The 22,220-nt window shown below is 44.0% G+C and overlaps 1 protein-coding gene across 4 annotated transcripts in view; it reads left to right on the top strand.

Moving 5' to 3' along the window:
* CD99 (CD99 molecule (Xg blood group)) overlaps positions 1–22,220 on the top strand; it is a 180,579-nt gene that overhangs the window by 142,469 nt on the left and 15,890 nt on the right. For 3 of the 4 annotated variants that reach the window (XM_082498608.1, XM_082498607.1, XM_082498606.1), the window contains exon 2: positions 4,982–5,096. In XM_082498608.1, coding sequence (XP_082354734.1) covers positions 5,030–5,096 — 67 coding nt within the window. In that variant the 5' untranslated portion in view covers positions 4,982–5,029. Of the gene's footprint in view, positions 1–4,981; positions 5,097–22,220 lie in introns of those variants that run through there. The other variant, XM_082498609.1, reaches the window with a different exon arrangement.

Raw genomic sequence — 22,220 nt, 5'->3', positions numbered from 1 at the left:
TGAAAAACCATAATAGACTTTAGGCATAGAAAGCTCTTCGGGTAGTCTACAGGAAGTTTAGTCAAAGTATAAACAGATGTCACTGGAAGATAAAAACCAACAAAAGTATAAAGTTATGTGGAGGCAATCTGAAAAGGAAACAATACCCAGCTGATACTTACAGTAGGAGAAATCTCTGTAGTAGCAAAAATGTGATGAGCTTTAAAAGTGACGGGCTTTCAGCTGCCACAGACTTTGGTGCCTTCCTATCCAAGCTAGTGCTTTAAGTCATGTAGGCATACTGCAATAATTGCTGCTACAATAATTGCTGCTACTGGAAGGGACCAGGGGTACCAACAGAGAGAGGGCACTTGCTGCAGGAAAAGCTGAGAGTGACTAAGACCAGGTAATTGGCCTTTGCAGAGGCTATTTGGGATCTACACATCTCCTGCAGAGACTCCTTTCTGAAATGAACTTTTTTATTGAACAGGGTGGGTGTAGAGGAATCTAAATTGTTTCCTTAGGAAGAAATCCTTAGGCTGCAGTGTATTAAAGTCTCTTCTGTTCTGCAAAGCAGAAAGCATCAGAAAATAGCACACAACAGGGAGCCAGCAGAGGCTGCGCAGCAGATTCTGGAGTCCCCTTGGACTCTGGCTCATTCTGAGTATACACTTAGAACTGGAAATACTACAGCTGCTTCTTCAAAAACAAAACGACAAAAACCCAAACAAACCTGATGCAGTTTTTATAATCTTTAACCAAAAATCAAACGGGTGTGAACTATGTTTGTATAATATGCTTTATATTTCTTTTTTTTTTTTTTAAATCACCATTGTATTGACAAACTAGACCCTATCAGTTTGCTTGTGGCCCTAAAACTTCAACTAGCTGCTAAAATATTCCACTTATTTACAGGAAACTTTGCTGGTGGAACTAGCCCCTTCTCCTTCTCACAGTTCAAGTATGAAAACACCGGGAGAAAATAAGGTTTCACGTGTTTGATTTTTATTTAAAAATTAAGATAAATGTGAACCTTTATGTTCTCATGGCAAGAAAAAACATAAAGATCAGAATCCATGCTTCAGCAGATGCCATGACAGAAACCAGCGCTGAAACCCTGCCCTTCAGTTTGATTTCCAATCGACTGAAAAAAAATAAGAGATGCTTCTGGCAAATACCCTTCCAATACATGCTGTTAGATGAAGCCATAACCACAACATCAACACATCCAAATACACTCCTTACATATGAGTGTTCTTGGCACCAGAAACTTTGCACCTGAAATAAAAAGAGTCATTGCAGGGCATTGCCAAATTCTGGTGAATAGTAAAAGCAAAAAAGGCAACATAATTTCCAGGGTTATTTTAGTACTCCTACCAACTTTGTAACAGTAACCGAATGAGTCTGTGCACCAAAGAACACCTTTTTACCATTGCAAATACCTCCCACCTTTTTTTTTTTTTCCCCTAGAGCTATCTTTGCCCATCTGCTTCACCATCGCTGGCAGTGGCCGTGGCCCTCTTCTTCCAAAAGGTGTCCTCAGGGGACAGAGCAGTAAGGTTTTAACTGCTCCATGAAGACTTTGCTTGTAGCAAATAACAATGTATTTGCCTTTCCTTTGTTTCTTTGAACATCTGGAGAGCTATGCGGTTTCTGGCGAGGTTGAGAGCTCATAGGTAAAAGGGGCAAAAATGTTATGTGGAGGCAGGAAAAGAGCTACAAGGATCTTACTTCAGAAGAGGGATTGGAGGAAACTGAGAAGGAAGGAGCATTTATCTTCATAGCTCACAGACAGCTGCAAAGGCAGCTCTTTAGCTGCTCATCACTGAGTTTGTTCAAGTTTGAACGGTTTCATCTGGCTTTACAACTTCATTGTGCTGCCATATAAGTCAGATTTTTTCTTCCAGCCAAATCATAGAGTGTGCATGTCTTTTAAAGATCTGTTCTTTAGAAATAAATCTTAAGGTAACCTTCTGTCCTTCCGAAGCATCTTCAGATCAGGCAAATGCCCAAGCTGTTTGCAGAAGTTTCCTGGTAGAGGCTACGGGCAGGACACAGAGTGAAAGACCTGCTAGCACAACCATTGCAGGTTGCGCAAGGCAAAGATAGGTGCTATCAGAAGAAGTGGGTCTCATATTATGCATATTACTCACACAATCAGATAACCCACCCTAGTACTAAATTATTTTTAATTTTACAGATGAGTTAGCTTAACGTGTGAAATGACAAAGCCTGGGGTTTTTTTCTAATCAAAGTTCCACACACAGAAGAGCTGGTAACCACAAATAATGAAACTCATTTTCACAAGATGTCAGTGAAATCTTCAGATCAAAAGATCAGTAAGATTGAAAAAAAATTAGCCAATATTCATAAATCTGAAAAATTTATTAGCCATAAAGTGGCTAGTGCAAGCAAACTGTACCCCTGCCTTAAGGACTGAACCAACTGGAAACCCCTAGGTCTAGTGCAAAGTGCAGTTCTCACATCTGTTCTAACAGGAGGATGCTTTTACCTCATCTCAAGGCAGTAACTTTGACAAAGACTAATTTTGGAAACAGGAAGCTATGTGGTAATTCCAGTGAGATAACTAGTCTTTTTCTGTTAGTTCTGCAATCCTGGGGAAAAAAAAAGTGGTTCGATATGATGTGATTAAATAGACAGTATTTACTCTGAGGAGTACTGATTCTTGTTCTTTTTGTCCAGAGCAACTTCTTAGATGATGCTTATCAACAGCTATAAACAAACACTGTTAAAGAGCATCCTTTGAGCAACACTAATAATTTCCTGTGTTGTGCACATAGCATTAATGACTGGATCTATACTTCTGGATTACACAATGCATGTGCATATATTCAATCTTGCCTTCTAGACTTGCAGTTCAGACAAAAGGAAGATGCTAACAATTACGTCATGTTGATTCCTGTTGTGATTTAACCTCAGCCAGCAACTAAGCAGCACACAGTTGCATGCTCCCTCCCCCCGCTGCTCATTGGGATGGGGGAGAAAATAGGAAAGGTAAAAGTGAGAAAACTAATCGGTTGAGATAAAGACAGTTTTAATAGGTAAACCAAAAGCCATGCACACAAGCAAAGCAAAGCAAGGAATTCATTCCCTGCTTCCCATGGGCAGGCAGGTGTTCAGCCATCTCCAGGAAAGCAGGGCTTCATCACAGTAACAGTTACTTGGGAAGATAAATGCCATCACTCTGAACGTTCTCCCCCTTCCTTTTTCTTCCCCCAGCTTTTTATTGCTGAGCATAACATCACATTGTATGGAATATCGCTTTGGTCAGTTGGCGTCAGCTGTCCCAGCTGTGTCCTCTCCCAACTCCTTGTGCACCCCCTGCCTGCTCCCTGGTGAGGTGGTGTGAGGAGCAGAAAAGGTCTTGACTCTGTGTAAGCACTGCTCAGCAATAACTAAAACATCCCTGTGTTATCAACACTGTTTCCAGCACAAATCCAAAGTATAGCCCCATACCAGCTACTACGAAGAAAATTAACTCTATCCCAGCCAAAACCAACACAAGTCCATAAAAGTTAATGACAGGAAAAAACACTTCCTGCTGTTCAGGTCCTCCTGCCTACAGTCCTCAATGGGGTCTCCAGTACTACTCCTGCAAAACTCAGATATTTTAAAGGAAAAGCTTATCCTTAATTTGAAGCGCAGAATAATTTTAAACCGGTGACAGCGATTCACACTCTGTGGCTGTCCACTTTCCCAGCTGGCGAGGCCTTACAAATGCTGAAGAAGAGGCACAGACCTCTCTGAGGAAGGTTTAGGCCTACGACTGGTGGAGCCAAGTCAGCCACACATCTCCAATCACCTTCCAAATCATACGCTGCCTGTCACTGAACTACTTATTACCCAGTTAATAATCAGCATATGCTTGGCACATGGAAACCCAGGACTTGGGAGAGCTGTTTTTGCCACAGGCGCCCCTGAGCAGGGCTCTGCACACCTGCCTCCACATGGCTCCCACCCCGACCACCAGCAGCAGCGCTTCAGGCTGTGACGACAGCGCCCGGAGGGCTGACCAGCCCTCAAATGGACATGAAATGGCTGCTAGAAAAGGACCGATAAGAACACAGCATCTTTAACATCCATCTATCCCACACCAGCAGCATTAGTTAAGAAAACTCAGTGCCATACTGAGTTTACGTTTGTACCCGCCGGCTGTGGGCCGGGCCTGGCATCGCCTACAAATACAAGGCTCCAAGCGGTTTTACCGATTTTCTGGCCAGCCAGAGGAAAAGCCAGCTTGCCGTGGGAAAAATCATTCGATGTCCTGGCGCGTTCCGTGCTGGGTGACCTTTCCCGTGAGCAAGTGGGGACAAGAGAGTGCCCGAGTGGAGAGAGGGCAGCAGTGCAAGAGCCTTCATCTCTGCCATCAAAACCAGTGTGTAAGCCCTGGAGCTCATTTCGCCCAGAAAACGGCGGGGAGGGGGAGGGAGGGGCTCCTCGGCCCGGTGCCCCCCCCCCGCCTTTTCCCAGGCAGGAGCGGTGGGGGCTGAGCGGTAACCACCCCGCACGCCCCGGCGCCCTGCTCCTTCTCCAGCCCGCCGCAGCAGGGAGGACTCGCCTCAGCCCGGCCCGGCCTACACTCCAAACCCCGGCTCCCGGCCTCAGCCCGACGCCTCCGGCCCGCCGAGGTGCGGTGCGGTAATGGCGGGTAACGGCCGCCACCCAACCGCCGCGCCCTGAGGAGAGCCGCTGGGCTGGGGGGGGGTGGAAGGACTCTCCGCCCAGCCAGCCCGAGGAGAGGCCCGCAGCCGGGCGGGGTCCGCGCCCTCCGCTCTTCCCTTCCCCGCCACCACCGCGCTGTCAGGGCGGGCACCGCCCCGGAGCGGAGCGCCCCGGTCGGCAACAGCCCCCGCTTCGTTCCGGGGTGGTGGGAGAGGGAGAGGGGAAGGAGGGGGCGGCACCCGGCCTGACAGCGCGGCGGCCTCTTGGGCGTGTTCGGCGGGGCGCACCCAGCGGCGCGGTGCCGCCCTCCGGCCAGGCGGGAGCGGCCGTCAGTGAGCTGGGGTGGCGTGTTGTGGGACGGGCAGCCATGCGGCGCTGGAGGCTCCTTTCTTCGGTGGTGGTGGTGCTGCTCGCCGTCCTCGTCCCCGCCAGAGGTGAGGAGGAGGAGGGGCGGGCGTCGTGGAGCGGTCCTACCGCGAAGCCCCGCCGGGCTTGGGGAGGGGCGGCTCCCCTGCCCTCCGTCCACCCGGGCTGGGGGTGAGGGAGGCGGAGGGCGGTCGGCGGAGCGGCCGACGGGGGTGAGAGGAGCCGTGGAGGGAGCCGGTCGGGTCCCGGTGCCAGCTGCCCGCCCCCCTCTACCCCCCCGGGCTGTCCGGGGCAGGGAAACGCCGCTCTCTCCCTCCAGCCCTTTTTTGGGTTGTTTTGTGAGTTATGGTGTTCCGGTGCTCCCCCCCCGCCCCTTTATAACTAATTGGAAAAGTATTCCTGAGCTTTCTGCCCGCCTCCCACGCTGGAAACCCTGGCTTGTTTTTAATCGCTGCGGTGAATCCGTGGTGCTGGCCCCAGTACGGCCCGGGGGGGTCCGGGGGGTGGGGTGCGGGGTGGTCCTTGAGGGAGGCCTGGAGGGGCTTTCGGGGCGGCGGGGAGCTCTGCCGGAGCTCGGCTTCCATTTTAGGAAAGAAAACGGACTTCGGGCAATTCCAGGGCAACAGATAGTTACTCACCAGAAAGTCTGCCCTCACGCGATGGCCGTTTTTTTTTTTTTTTTCATTTATTCAAAAAAATTGTTATTGTGGCAAAACTGCAGTGTAAAACACTTCAGTGTATTCTCTGAGAAGCTTCTCATGGCTTCAGTGTGTGTCAGGGACGATTTTCTTCAACCCTGATCAAAACGAAACGGTGTGTATGTAATAGCAGGTTGGTATTTGGTCTAAGTAAACAGTTTGGGCAGGGTAGAAAAGTGGCAAAGTTCCCAATACCGAGGGTTTTTTTTTTCCAGGAGGAAGACTCCTAAACAGGAATATGCTGTGCAAACTGTCATTTCCCATTTGTATGACTTATTTCTAAGAAACATACTTGGTGCTATGCCTAGGTATTTTCTTTCGGGTACTGTGCAAAAGTTACACTTCAAAACTTAAATACCTGTCTCTTCACTGTAAGAGAGAAAGAAAGAAAAAAAAAAAACAAACCCATTCCTAGCTTTGACTGGAAGCTGTAGGTCCTGCATGCAGGATGCCAGATAAGCAGTTTGGCTTCAAGCCGGGTTGAATTCAGTTCTGCTGTGGGCTTAATTGTCATCTTAACTGCTAGGTTAGCAAAGCTGAGCTCTTGGAAAAGTAGCACAATTTTACAGTAATGGCCTTTAAAACTGATTCAGGCTGCAACCATTGAGATATCATCTTACTGCTTATGTGGAAAAATTGCTCCTCTACTTCTGCAAGGAGTCCTCGCGGTCGCGGACAGCAAGATCTTTGGTATGATGTTCTTAAGTATTTGGAGTTACTCAGAAATAGTCTTTCTAAACTTAGTGCCAAGAAGTCTAGAGGTGAAGAGAGTCTGTCTGGTTTCTGCTTTACCGTGGGGAAGGCACTCAAAAACTGCCTTCAGGGGTTTTGTTTCAAATTCTGAAGAAAATGATGCTAGATTTTTAACAGGTATCTTTTAAAAAGCTGGTTAATTTATCCGAGTACTGGTTAATGCCTATAATATGAACCAAGTATATAGGTTATAATTAGTTTGGACACTTTTTCTTTAAAATGCAAAAGAATTTTAAGAACTGTTGAGGATGTCAGCCTGGGGAGGGTGGGGCCCTCTGGGGGAATTTCAGGTTTGTGATGGTGCAGTCTTAAATTAAAATAAAGGCAAAACCTGAGGTCCGTACTTCTGAAAATTTTAATTTCACTGCTGGTAAGCTATCTGTAGCCTGAATTTGTAGAATTGCTATAGAAAGTTAAGGTTCTTACCTTATAAGCAATTCAGCTGTTGCGTGACAGTTTGGAGGTGACTGGTCTCACCGGGACTGCTTGCTTTCACGATTCAAGCGGGTGAGTCTATGCCTCGGGACTGAGAACTTCTTAGGGATCACCCATTTTAGGCACATGAAAGCTGTTCGTGTTAAAACAATATTCTATATATCATGAGGATTTGAATGTATTATTAAGCAAGGATGAACTTTGTTATTTGAGCTTGCTTAGAAAAAGAGCTTGCAGTTTTAACCTCAAAACTGGTATTCAAATGTTCTCATTTGCCGAGTATGTGTTCTGCAAGTCAGGCAAAGCTGGAATTTAGATATCATTGGGGCTGGATCCAGAGGAAGGTCGAATGTGAGTTTTTATATCATCGGTTTCTATAGGCAGTCTGAGAGCTTGCCCCTGCTGAGGAGTGGGATCTTTCCATTTCTCTCCTCCTGTGTTTGGTCTGGTGCCCATCGGGGCCTGTACTGAGATTAGTCACTTGCTGACTTATCAAGCTGAATCATCTGGTGCATTGAGTTTGCTCTGCGGAGTGTTTGATGGCTGTCCAAGCCAGCGCGAGGGGGTGGCGGGACTGAGCATTGGAGAGTGGCACTGCGGTGGGTGCAGGGGAGGAGAGGGTGGGAGGTTTCCGGCTTTGGCTGGCTGTGAGGTGCGAGACCGGCCCAGACATCTTATATCTGCAAAACCACCAGGTTAGCCCAGTGTCTAATTTCAGGCATCTGGTTTTCAAAATATAACAACAACAACAAAAAAGCATTAGGCAGCAGATCTTCTGTATAATTTCTATAAAGAGCACAACAGAAGGAGAATTAAACAAAAAAATCCATACATGATGAGCAGCAGAAAACTGCTGCACACAGATACAAGGCTCAAAAGTTTTCCTTATCTACTGTAGAAAGATCAAGGCCTAAAAAGCTGTCTTGTTACTGAGGATCTTGAGTTTGGACTCAGAAATACATGCTTTTAGTATCCTTTGCAGGAATTGAGTAGAACTTCTTGATTGGAACAGAGTTGCCACAAGGAACAGTGGTGGTAGTGAACACCGGAAGGTGAGCAAAATACACGCTGGAAGCTGAGGTATCTGTGTTGTAAGATCCTAAGGTGAATTACAAGTGGAGATCCCTTATTCTAAGACCAGTGTAATTACAAGGCTATGAGCAAAGGGAAGGAAACACTTGAGCTCCTGGCTTCTTGTTGAGGCAAGTCAGTGTTGAGAAAAAAGATGGATGAAAGGCAATGAAATGAGCCTGTCTGTACTGCAGTAGATGGAGCTTTCAGCTGGGTCAGGTATTTGGTTCAGGGACTCCTGGAGACTGATCTCTGCTTTGTGGTCTCTGGAGTTGTTTGCCTTTTAAATCTGATTAGAAAACAAACAAACAACAACAACACCAAAAAAACAACCATCACACAACTTAGTTTCAGTTGAACAATTTTAGTAGCCTTGCTAGTGTGCTTTCGTGGCTGCATGAACTCGAAAAGTGCAACACGTTTCTCCATCTTTCTGTTTCCTTTAATTTCAAACGGGTAAGATAGATTTTTATGTGTTCTTATTTATGTAAAATGGCCACTGCACTGCTACATCAAAGTGACATCACTGCAACAATCTTTAAGCTTTCTGTAGTTACAGTGATTTAACTTGGCAAGAGTTAAGCGTGACTCAGCCTACTGCCATCCAGCCAAGACCAATTTCAATATTTTCCTGATGTTACTCTGATGCTGGGGTCGCCTGCACTTGAGAAAGGGCTCTGCTTTAACTCTTGCTAACTTGAACCTCTCACTGCAATCAACTTGTATTTCATCAGGTGACAGCTGTGTTAGTGAAATGCGGTAATAATAGTAATCTTCATCAGTTAAGATCATCTTGCCAGGGGCAAGCCTCTTTCTTTAATCCAAGCTGCTTTTCCATGCTCTGGCACGGGAACCTACTCTTTGGAGTCTAGTAAAAGTGTTTTGAGAGAATGTTATGAGCAAAACAGTCTCAACTTAGGGAACTTTAACTTACATTAGCTTACTGTCAGTTAACACAAACTTCTAATCCTTGTCTTGGGAATTGAGAGAAAGAAAATCAAGCCTCTAAGGTCCTCCCCTTTCCCTACGTTCAATTTAAGCCAAGCACCCCTACCCACCCCATCTTGACTTCCCTGGTTTTCGCTGCAGGTTATGCTCAGCCCATCCCCTGCTTCTTCAGTGAGGTGATGGGAAGAGCAGGAAGGTCATATCCCTAATGGTTTCTTTCTGCTGTTCCTCCTTGCTTCCTGCTGATGTTCCTTTGCTCTTCTTTGCTTCTCTGTGTGCCTGTGCCAGTGAGGGTCACTTATGGTCCCTCAGGGCTGTTCCTGCCCTGGTGTGGGTGGGTCATAGCTACAGTCCCTCAGGGACGTACCCTCTTGGCATGCAACTTCTCCTGCCCAGATTACATCTCCAGCCACATGTCCCCTCTGCAGTCTCTCTCTCTGAGTCTCACAGACCATCTCCTCATGTGTCTCCTGTCCCTGCTGGCTGATGCTGCTTCTTACATGTGTTCAAGCAGGAATACTCTGTGCTCCTCTGATCAGTTGAGGGTTTGGTGTGCACCATCAGTGTCAGGGCCAATATGACATGACTGTAAGCGGCATCGGGCAGTTCATGGCCTCTTCCAAGACAGGATACCCTGCAGCCCTCTGCTGCTGAAACCCTGCCCAGTTCATAACACGTATGTTCTTGAGCAGCATGTACACAGGAACTGTTTGGGCATACATCTTGTCTACAAAGACATGGATCTTGTGTCTCCAAAACACACAGCATATTTTATGAAGTAAAATAAGATTATTTATCGTATGTAACAGCATATATTTAATTTCATGTTCACTTTTCCAAGGGCCACCTTATAGGTAATTTCTGGTCCTCAAGCAATAAGGACTCCTTCCTTAGGGATTTCAATTGCTGCAGGAGGATAGACACGAACTTGTGTCTCAATTCTGGTGTCCCCAGGGCTGGCTGGTACTTTGTCACTGAGCTTAAATTGGAGTATATGGTTTTCTGTAGGGCTATTATGATGGGTTCCTACTTTTATGTTAACTAGCTCCACTTCACCCCACTCCCAGCTTCATAGAGGTGAGACTTCCTTTCCCTGGAGTACAGTTTTGCAGTTTCAAGTAAGGCATTGTACCATTCTACCTTTCCAGATGCCTGAGGATTAGAGGCAATATGATACACCCACTCTGCTGCACAATCTTCCCCTCATTCTTGGACAGCTGTGGTTTTGAAATGACTACTGCTATCTGAGTCTAGCCAAGGCTGCATTCCATCATGCCAGCAAATACGTATGTTTGTTCCATCTAGGGTGCTGCCTACCTTTTCTTTCCAAGTAGAAAAGCTTCTAGCAACCATTTCTCTTTGCTACTGTGAGGACACAGCACCTGCTGGTGTTGCTGAAGGGAAGGGGGCTGATCTACTTGCCAGGCTTCTTCAGACTTCCCTTTCTCCAATCACATATACTGGTTCATCATTCCTACTTTCCATGTGTGTTATTCCACAGATCTTACACTGCCTAGTTGCTTGCACTGTGGCTTCCTGAGACAAGTCTAAGCTGCATTCCCTGCTCCAGTACATGAGCAGCAGTTTCGCGGACCTACCTGGCTAAAAATAGCTCTCCTTTGTGCTCACACCCTAAATCTATGCTGGCAAGCTGAGCTAACTGGTCAGCCTGGTTATTATGTTTCTCAAATTGCGTTTGAATTTCAGATATGCACATTAACACCATGTATTCAAGTAGATGTTTCTCCAAGTAGCTGTTGTATTACTTTCTGTTCTTCTGCTGCTGACCGTGATTTTCCTCACTGCTGCTGTTATCACAATTCCAATCTTTGAGTCATTTCTGGACCGCATTAGTGATCACTCAGGAGTCTGTGTATATGTAGATCACTCAGGAGTCTGTGTATATGTATACTCAGTGCCAGTGCTGCTCCTGAGCATGTTCTAAGGCAGCATCGGAAGCCATTACTTCTGCAAACTGATGGCAGCCTCTCGTCCTTTTGCAGGTGGCAGCCTCCTCTGTGGAGGGACTCCAAGCTGCTTGGAGCCTCATTTCCTGCTGTGATATCATAGGATCCGTCAGTAAACAAACTCCATTGGTTATTTTCAGTATAAAACTCATCATATGCTGAGGCATTTTATAGCCAGAGGAGTTCAGTCTTCCTCATATTGATGATTTGCTGGCCACCAACTAATCCGTTCAAGTTAGGAAAGATAAAGATTACCTCTAATCAATATATCATCAATGCAGTGGAAAAATTCTCTAGAAATTTGTTGCTTTAAAGGTTTGTGGATGAAGCCATGGCAGATGGTAGGGCTGTGTTTCCGCCCATTGCAACAGCCAGTTCTAGGTGAAGGCAATTGGTGTCTTGCTTCTTCAGCCATAGGGATTGAAAAGAAAGCATTTGCGAATCAGTTGTAACATACTAGGTACAACTCTTGGCTTCTGGCTCATGCAAGAGCTGCAGCATGCCTGGAACTACAGTGGCTAATGCAGCAGCTGTCATTCAGAGCTCTGACGTCTGTTATTAACTGCCATTCTCCAGTATGCTTCAGGCCAAGCAGGTTTGTTGTAAGGTTAATGTGTTTGAGAGCCCTTCTCCCCTTGTTTTTCCAGGTATCATTACTAACTACTTTTTTTAAATCTCACCAGCAGCACCTTAATCAGTTCAGTACCTCTTTCAGCAAATTATTTGCTTTGCTAAGGGAAGAACAACTGGGTCTGAGTGTGTGCAACATTGCTGGGGTCAATAAGAGTCCTGTAGCTGGTTCCCTCCTGTACAAAGCATGCTGCCTGTACCAAAAGCCCAATGCCTTCCTCTCTCATCTGTCCATCTACAGTGGTCAAGAAAGTCAAGCTCAAGGAGGGCAGGGGCAGTAGGGGTGATGGCAACAGGTAGGGGCTACCAATCTTGTCTGTTCAAGCTATGGCTCCCTTCTACTACCGGTAGGCATGTGTCCGCTGCACTTACTCTGTGAATAACTACTCATTGATCATTGCTACACAAGGGCAATAAGGTGCATTGAGCACCAGTGTCCATTAGGGCACAATGGAATGGGGTCAAGTGTTGCCTGGCCACCTTACCCAGACAACCCAGTACATTTGGTTATCTGCACATGCTGCCAGGCCAGCAGCAGGTGTCCTGCCAGTGCAGTGAATTCAGATGGGCTGTCAGAACAGTACGTGGTCCAGAGGCTGGGGCAGGAGAAGGCAATGGTTGAACCAAGGTCTGATGCTGCCCTGTGCTTACAACTCCTCAGCTGGCAATTCTGCATCTCTGAAAGGCCTTCCATTCTATTTGGTCATACCCTCTCTTTTTCTGTTCAGGAGCATCTGTAAGTCCCAATATCTATGACAGGGACATGCAGAATTCCCATTCTTTCTGGACATTTTTCCCCAAGATTTACCATACTGATGGAATATTGGTATTATCTCTGGCCTTGCTGTTAATCCTACAGCATGCTTACTCCAGCATGGTACATAGTAGGTCACCTTGGTCAACAGAGGTCCCACCCTGTTATCAGCCTCTGCTACCTAGACCCTGCAAGTTGCTCTAAATACAGAGAAACAGTGTTCCAGCTTGAGTGTCTTGCTCTTTGCCTGTCTGTCTGTATCTTATCAGCTGCCGCAGGAGGTCTCTGTGCCATCTTTCAAAAGCACATAGTGGCAGCAACTGTGCAGAGTCGGCTTTTCTGCAGACTTTGAACCAATACTGCAAAAGCTAGTGTTTGGAAAGTTGCTTGGTATCATAAAAACTAGTTTTAGTTTGCTTTTTCATTAAAAAAAAAAAAGTCTTGCTTTCTTTATATGCTTGCAAACAGTCTGGGAAAGATTTCCCCGCTTCCTGCAGGAGAACACGTTTTTCACCTGTTGAAAGTAAAAATTACTGCAGTGATACTCATCACAAACTCCTTTTAAACTGGTTTAGTCTCTGCATTTGATGTGATGGGAGATCCCAGAAGAACAGGACCCAGAAGATTTTCTACAAAGAATTCCAGAAAGTCATAAGGCAAATTCCTGTGACAGTCTAAGAACTTAGTTCTTTGTGGCATAAGGCCTGTTTACAATAGATTTTTCTAGCTATAGAACAGTTCCTTTAAAATACATAATTAGCATGTCAAATGCAGTAATCATTCTAACAAGTTTTGGGAAAAAGGTAATTTTAAAAGAAAACATTTACATTTTAAGTCAGGTCTCATGACACACATCATTCACTATATAACAAATGCAGTTGGTTTCCTTTATACAGATTTCAGTCATCTGTGAAGAGTCCACATACTATAAACATCTAAGAAATGGCATTTTTAACTGTATTTGTAAAAGGAGAACCCCTTGACTGAGGCAACTGTTAATTAACTGCAGATGTTAATTCTGCTCTACTTTCCTCATAGCTCGAGTCCTGTAAAACTCCCGTTGTATCTCTTGTTTCTTCAAAATTTTTCAGAAGAAATGGTATTCATTTCTTGATGTGTGTAAAGTATTCACAAATCTCATTTCACTTTGAGACAAAGAGTTTTAAGCTGTGTAAAATCAAACTTTATTTTTAGGACAGCTGTTGTTCTTTCATCAGGTAAATGTTATGACTTGGTATACAAGTTAATCTTTCCATGAAATACAAGTTCTTTCTTATTAAAAACCTATTGATTTCATTGACAAAATAGGATTTTAATTATAAAACTGTCTCTGTGTGCTTTTTTGCTTAGCCACAGAAAAATGTTGCTTGCATCTTTTCTGTTTGTGAAGTCCAGTATTCCGGAGGAAAAATAAAGTGAAAAATGTGTTAAACTGATATTTCCAGGATGGCCAGTTCTTCAAGTCTGGTTGTACTTTGCAATATTGGTAGTATTACTGTTTTTATAACCGCCACAATAACACTACACTCAAAGCCTTTTCTATCTGGAAAAGAAATGGAGTTACAGTGTTTAGACTTGTATTTTACCACCACTTGTTTGTTCTCTGTGATTTGGAGGAAAATATTGAACCTGTGTGAGGAGGGAAGGGGCTAGTGGTAGTGGTGATAGTACTAGTGGCACGATACAGTGAATTAAAAATAAGTGAGGCAAATGTTTTGGGTAGGGCAGAGTTTTTATTAGATCTGATGCTATTGTTGGACAAAACAGGCAGCTCTGGAGTTGCACAAGTCCTTGTTAAATTTAGAAACAAGAAGTTTCAGGATAAGGTTTTGGGGGAAGGGTTTGGGGAAGCCTATGTGGAAAGCTTTTGGGTAAGGCTATCTTCTTCTATATTTCTATCTTTCTCCTTCAATCTACTGTTTCATCCCTCACCTCCAGCTATCCATGCCTGTCTGTATTCTCCCTCTTTGACTATTTCTGCTATTTTGGCCTTCTGTAAAGGTCAGCTCTTTATTGTGCTAACTAGGCAGAGATGTGGACCTTTTTCCCCCAAAACTTCAGGCAAGATCTGTGATTCTGAAGCTTGTGCCTGTAGCGAGCTGACAACTTCTCTGCAATCCAGACCTCTCCAACTCTGTCTCCTCCTTCCTCTTCCTCACCCACTGCTGCTTCTATTCCTTTCCCTTGGGTGTTCCCATTGCATCTTTGTAACTGTCTCCACTGACAGTCCTATACCCAGGCATGGCTTCCTTCAGCTTACGTTTCTTACCTGAGGACAATTTTTCTATCCATTCCTATTACTTTCCTGTGGTGCTCTACAAAATGAGTCAACTTACCGTGCACACTAAAGTCTGGCGTGTGTACTGGCTGCCTGCAAGTGATAACACTGGAATATAAAATCCGGTTTGTGTTAGAAGGTGATACAGAATCAGACTGGAGATGATGAAACTATTTCCTAGGGTGGACATGGAGAATTCTTGATAAAGGTTTTTGTCTAAATATACCAGAGTAGCATTACTTTCACAGGATGCACTTTAACTAGAAATGCTTACGATTTCACCTTGAACATGTTCCAGATATTCTTCTGTGTACATGAACACATCAGAACTACTAAGAACATATCCTTGGTACAAAAGGGAAGATTTATCTTGTTCCTCAAGTATCAATAATGAAGGACGGAAGAAAAAAAAAACAACAAAACAAAAACCCACCACAGAAACCCAATCTTTTTTTAAATGAGAAACAAAAAGTAAACCTTCATCTGAAAAAACCTATGCCACATTTCTGACTTGTCGTATATCTGTGGCTGCCACTTAGTTGGATTCTAACTAATCTATTTAGTTTTTTTATCTGTTTCGTTTGGGCATCTAATACTAGTCACATTGACATGGGTGCACACAGCATCTCTGCATGTGTGGCTGTCCTTCAGGAACGTTTTTTTTATCTAGTAGTTTTGCACACACGATACAAAGTTAGTTGAAGCAGAAGAAAATTAGCCTTCTCCTGCAGTGTTCCCCATCACCCAGAGAAGCAGGCTGCTGTTACATCGCACGTCCTGTGGCTGAATGTTTCCAAACGGCTGGACGGCTGCATGTTTCCAAACCGATGCTGGTGTGATGCAGTGGAGCACAAGCTGCAAAATCCTGGCTCAGTGAATTGTCACTTAATTCAACTCTGTTTCAGTTAATCCCGTAATAGTAAATACTTGCAGGAAGAAAGGTGTCATTGGTGCTACTTAAACATGCCAATGTTGGCAGTTTAAGCAGAACAATAGGTTTTGTTATAAAATGAGTTGACTAGTGCCTGATTCAGTCTCAGAGCAATGGATTAAAATATAAGTTGAATCATTGCAAACCACTGTACTGGGTCTGGTTTCCTCTACACCCTCCGCCTTCCTCACAGGAAACCCTCATTGTAAAACCCAAAGTCTCCCTCTTCTTTCTTTCAGCAAAAGCTGTGTTAGCTACTTTTAAGTGTGCGGATTGAAAAGACTGAAAAATCTTTTTCGCCATAGCTGAACAAGCCATGATGAAAAAGAGTCTAGAAAAGCAAAATCAATTTTACTGTTCAGTTAATGTGTCTGACTACATTACAGATTTTGTTTGAATTTTGCTATTAGTATACAAATTGTTTTGAACTGGTAAGACTTCTGGTGAGCAAGTTAAAAGAAACAGGCTGTGAAATGAAATTATCAGCTTACAAGTACCGGCAGACAGAAAGCAGTCCTGCTTACCATGAGCCGCCATTTCAGTATACTGCTGTAAAAATAAGAGTATTCTTGACTTAGTTCTGTGCACACTGCAAGTGTGTATTTCAACTAAATTTTATTTTAAAGAAGGAATTTCTAAAAGGAAGGCCAAGTTCCATTTACTTATTCATCATAACTTATCATTTAAATTCTTTTTCCTTTGTCAGAGTGAGGGTTATTTACCACTGTGTTGAATTTTTGGAGCTTTTACTTCACTGGCTGCCAGATCACAAATTTTGGTTTCTTAATACTTCCTCCTGCTAAAATTTTACCATCTTTCATCTTGTGCAGATGTCTCTAACTTTCCTGCAGCTGAGCCTCAGTGCTGCTCTTCCTTTTTCCTCTAAGCCCCCTCTGGGACTGCTCTTCCTTCCGTCCCTCGCTGCCCCAATCCAAGAGGCTACCAGAGGTGCAGAGTATGAGCAAATAAGGATGCAGACAAAACAAAATGCTGGTGTTTCCTGACCACTTTGGTGGGGAGGGAAGCCTCCAATCTATCATTTTACACACTTTATTGTTGTGTAAAGTGTTTTACTGAATTGGGATGAGCAGGGGAAGTGCGCAACTCTTGAAGTTGTGGCTCAAGAGATGACACAATTGCCCTGAAAACACTTCTTCCTTTCTCTGCACAAGGCCGGGCAGGGAATTGAACTGTACAGATGCAGGTAGAGGTTTTTGGTGCAAAGAGAGGAGAATGTTATTATCTGAATAGAAGTATAGATAAACTTCGGGCGATAAAATGGCATTAGGTCATATGATGTCAGTGATGTCGGTTGTAGTTACTTTCAGGAGAACCAATGGTTTTATTGGATTATAAAATACTGAAGAGTTTGCAACCTGCTTGGATAAAATGGGTTTCTTAAAGTTGAGGCTAATCTTTTGATTAACTGCCATTGTAGTCCTTCCAGTGTATTTAACTGATAATTCTTGGTGCTGGCTGCTATTTGGGTGTTATACCAGTGAGGCTTAACGTTTATGAATCTGTTAATGAAAGTGAGAGGACTGAACGTTCAAGGGGCCTTGAACCTGTGCCCCTTCCCAGCCCCACCATCTCCTCCTGGTGTCCATCTTAGTGCCATCGGTGTGTATATTGCTCCACAGTTTCCAAAGTATAGTTTTGACTGCTTACGATATGCCCACTGTTTCAAAGTACAAGCCACAGAGCGAGAGGTTTCACAAGTAGCAGTCAACTGTGGAAAGGTTCTTGCCAAGATCTACTGAAGCTATTGCTATTGCTAGATGTCTGCTAGCAAGAGGCTAGTACCAAAATACAGAATTACAAGGGTAAATATTTATTCATGTGCATGAGGTATCCCAGCCAAATTGGGGCACCCCAAATAGGGTTTTACACAGGGTTCTTATATCCTTCAAATATTCAGGTACAACTTGATTTGACAAATCACTAACACTCACAGTACTGATCACTAATCTAAAATTCTAAAACTTTGCAAAGCAACTGTATTTCTGCAGCATTCTGACTGCTTGTCTATTGATGCAGACATCCCTGGAGTCAGTCTTGCTATAGTTACTTTTCTATGATGCCAGCCAACACTGGAAGGATTTCAAAGAGGTATTGGAGGGGCTAGGATGCTGGCATTATCTTGGCTGTCCAGGGGTATCTTTTATCCTTCATGGACAGCTCTAAGCTTGCAAGAAATAAAGTCCTTATTTACAGGGCTGAGCTGTCCTTTGGTTTCTTTTACTTAAACGTGAACAATAGCAAAGTCTCCAGTAAAATTCTACTACCTCTCTACATTGCAATGTATAATGTGAACTAATACATATTAACAAGGTTAATACACTTTCATACTGTAAAGACTGACTGATATAGTAGTTAGAGAAGGGAACTTTCATAACGAGTAAATGTAAGCCTTGTGGTAAGAATGCACCTGGTTATGGAAATTTAGGCTATGTGAGTAGTTGCTGCAAGGCTTGTCAGCTTTATGAAAGCTTGAAGTCCTGTCTATCAAGCAGCTTAAACTTTGAAGCTGTAGACTGTGAGCAACACGTACTTAAAGGATTTTGGTTTCTTAGGCTTATAAAAAATTAACTACTGACATTTCTTATGCCAAGACAGAATTTCAGAAGTGGATGAATGTTAAGTAAGTACACACTGCCTGCTTGATCTCGGTGAGATTTGAGAACAGGTCTTCCTAAGACTGCTTCAGAGCTCCCTGTCCAGACCTGGCACAGGTTTCTGAAGAGGCAATGATGGAGAGCAGAGGTATCTCAGGCCATTGTGCCTGCTCCATGAGCCTCCCTGGGGGAATGGTGATTATGACAGCACCTGAGACCTGGGAAGAGGGGCAGGGGGTTCTACTTGCCTGCCCCAGGAACAGAAGGACAGGGCTGGCTTCTGTAGGTGCTATGTTGAAGCAAGAGAAGGCAGTGGCGGCGGTGGCCCCAGGTGTGGGGTGACACTGCGCAGTTGGGGACTGGCATTGCCAATGTCACTCCATGCTTAATGCACTGTGTGACACCTCTGTGGTTTAGGGCTACTATGAGGAAGAGTACCAAGAGCTCAAGCTAGAGTTTGAAAATTTCAGTGTACTTAGCACTTGCAGGTACAAGTACAAACACGCAGGCTTTAAATAATGCAAGGCTAGGCAATATTTAATCAAACGCCTGCAGCCTTCGTCAAGGGTACCCTGCACTTGAATGCAGACAAGACTATGCTGCTGTCTGCCTGTCATATTTTGCCTGAGTCCCTGAATTTACATGAGAGGAAGCTTAGCATTTGCTTTTTAGAAAATACTTTGTTAAAACATTAATTTTAGTAATGCATTTATGCTTGGTAAGGCCAAATACTTAGGTGGAATAGCAATAAGCATAGTATACGGCATTTGAAGTCTTGAGGTGTGGTCCTGAAGTTACAGATAAGAAGAAATAAGCAAAAATCAAATAAGTATATCCAATATCTTTTTATTTGTTGCCATCTGGTTTCAGCAGCGTTATTAAAGCACCCCATTTTCAAAATTTTCCCATCCTTTTTGATTCAGGAAAATAGCCCACCCTTTTTGCAAAACCCTTTTCCTTTCTTCCCGCCTCCTATCCAAGTGTCCTGAGCTTGTCATTTCGTGATGCAAGGGCCGTGCTTCTGTCACCAAAATGTTCTTCTAACACCCTTTATTAATGTAGCTTACATTCCTGCTTACAAACTTCATGAGACAGAGCAATGTATTTCAGTTCACATCTACAAAGAGAATTGCAGAGGGACTGAGTGATTTACTTTATCTGCAGTTATGAGTTTTGTAGCACATGGAATTTAGTCCAGTGACTAGAACTGTCCCAGGTCACAGAACCACAGGGTGCTGAGGCTGGAGGACACCTCTGAAGACCTTCCAGTCCCACCCCCTGCTCCAGCAGGGTCAGCCTCTGCAGGCTGCCCAGCACCATAGTCAGCCAGGTTTTGAATATGTGGGGAAGGTACGCTCTGCAAGGAACAACTTTCCCTGAAGCACGGAAACTGCTTTAGCACTTTCCAAGCTGCTATTAGTGACAGTGCTTTGGGAGCTCTTTTGAGCTTAAGGAGGAGATCTGGGACGGGTGCCACTGCCATTTGATGTTGGTTTGCCAGTGAGGGTTGTAACCAGAAGAGAATCAGAAGTGTCCAAACCATTACTTGGAGGGAAGGTGGTCACATTGGTTATGGACATGCAGAATTATGAACTGTAAGAAAACAACCAGGCTGTGGTATACAACTTGCACTGGGCAGGTTGTGATTAAGATGCCAAATATTTGCTTTGATCTTCACTACTTGATTGAAGGGACTTACAGGAGTTCTTGGACCTTTTGTAACTATTATGTAGTTCTCATTTACCCCTTCTCATTTCTGGATAAGTAGCTCTGCATTTGACAGGACCGTTGCCACCATGTTAAATCTCTAGCTTTGTGGTTGACCTGGTTCTTCTGTATGCTTTCTGCTGATTTAGAGCTATTCATTCTGTCCTCTTATTCCTACATCAAATCCTCCCCAGAAAATTCTGCTTATAGCTAATGTTTAGATCCCCATTTTCTACTTTTTACCACTCAAAGCAACAAAAGTTTCACAGTGCATGGGAAACTTTTAGACAAGCAGAATTCCTTAAACTCTGCTTCAGAATGTGGATTTTTCTTCTCTAGTAAGTGGTTTGTTTTACCATGTTCTGTTAAAAAACCCTCACATGACTGCAGGTGTTTAAATAAATAGTTTTGAGTCAAAATGTGACCTTGTAGGCCTGTTTATTTGAAATATTAAATTGCCGTTTTGGGGTGGAAGGAATCCTTAGTGATTCAAATGTTAAAATAAATCACATATTAGTCTAAAACTGTTTTCTAGCAATCAGTCAGAAAAAGATTAGGCCACATAATTGCTTAACTTTTTCTGTACTGTATTTTCAAGATTGGTGCAAATGAAGTAACTTTTGAGGGAAGTAGCATTCAGATCACTGTAAAAAATAAATATGATAGTGATTAGGGGAGTCTTATGCATCTTTTTGAAGAGGAAGTAAATCTTTTTATTGGTTGCAGCAGAGGCTTCACTGACTTTATTCCCATCAGAAACATCAGTGAATGCTCCAGATGTGCAGAAAGCAGACACTCCCCAGATGTAAAAAATTATCTTTGGTTTTTTTTGGCTGACTTATAATTGTTATTTGTGTTTGGGGCATATTTATTTAGGTAGGAAGGGGTTTCATTCTTCTGAACAGAACTTTATGAAAAACCTTTTGTTTTCTCTTGCTCTGCAGAGAAACTAAACTTTAAAAGCAGCATCGATAGGTGAGTGCTTATAGGAGGAACAGCGTTTGAAACCAACTGTGTGGGATTTAATTTCGTGAGACTCCAGGCAGGGCTAATTATAAACTGCTGCTTAGCAGCAGGAGTAAACATCCCATCTGCATGGCCTGACGCAGAAGAATCTTGCCTGAAAACCTCTGTGCTGGCTGGGAGAAGTAGTACAGTTTTAAGTATGTTCCTCCACCCACAGCAAGTGGTTTTCATGTTCCAGGTTCTCCATTTAAAACTTTATAAAGGAAGTTCTTACAGCAAGCTATGGAGAGCCAAGTCACCTTTCTTTCAGGCTTTTTGTGATTAAATCGCTCCTCTTGGACTTGTTGGAAAATAACTGTCAGAATGTTAGCTGAGCAGTAGAAGTCTTTTATTGTAGGTAACTAATGCTGGTGAGGCAAAAGTTGGATTGGAATCAAGTGCTGGTAAGCTTAAAGCAATTGTAAGGGATGTGATGGCTTTGCTGTGTTAATTAAAGTGTTTCATGAACAAGTTTCAATGTGTTGGTCTTCCTGTATTTCTGTAGCTTGTTCTGGTTAGGTGTTCAGTATTTCTGCTCCTCCTTTTTTCAGTTCCTGCAAGGGGAAGAAGTACAAGACATGGGACTATAAAATCCAGTTTCCCTGCTTGAAGTTGGAGAAGCTGCTTTTTGCCTGGTTGCCCAAGAGTTTATGCCCTTATGGCTACCAGCATCCTCATCCCCCAAGGGGGCTGCCAAACTTCGTGTAAACTCTACAGAGATGAGAGGCCTCCTTGAGCTCGAGATTTTTGCGTATTTCATGAAAATGAGCGGCTAGGCAGCAGGACAGACCAACTTTGGGCAATCACCAACTGTATGAAATTTAACAAGAGCAAGGGCAGGATTCTGCACTTGGGATGGGATAATTATGGTTATACATACAAACAGAGGACAAGAGGCTGGAGAGCAGCCCTGTGGAAAGAGATCTGGGGGTTTGGGTTGATAGCAAGTTGAACATGAGTCAACAGTGTGCCCTGGCAGCCAAAAAGGCCAACTGTATCCTGGGGTGCATCAAGCACATCATAGCTAGGCAGTTGAGGGAGTTGATTGTTCCATGCTGTGCTGCATTGGTGCAACCTCACCCAAAACTGCATGCGGTACTCAAGGTATCTCAGTATAAGAAGGACATCAAATGGTTGGAGTCAATGATCTTAAAGGTCTTTTCCAACCTAAACAATTCTATGAAACTATTAAAGTGCATCTAGCGGAGGGTGACCAAGGTGGTGAGAGGGCAAGACTTATGAGGAGGGGCTGAAGTCACTTGGTTTATTCAGCTTGGAGAAGAGAAGGCTGAGGGGTGACCTCATCATTGTCTACAACTTCCTCAAGGGGGCTAGCAAAGGAGGAGGTGCTGATCTCTCTCTGGTGACCAGTGATAGGACCCAAGGAAATGGAATGAAGC

The sequence above is a fragment of the Vanellus vanellus genome, assembly GCF_965231255.1.
Source record: "Vanellus vanellus genome assembly, chromosome: 1".
Classification (NCBI taxonomy): Eukaryota; Metazoa; Chordata; class Aves; order Charadriiformes; family Charadriidae; genus Vanellus; species Vanellus vanellus.
Note: the sequence above shows the minus strand (reverse complement) of the source record. Positions and strands in the feature narration are given on the sequence as shown.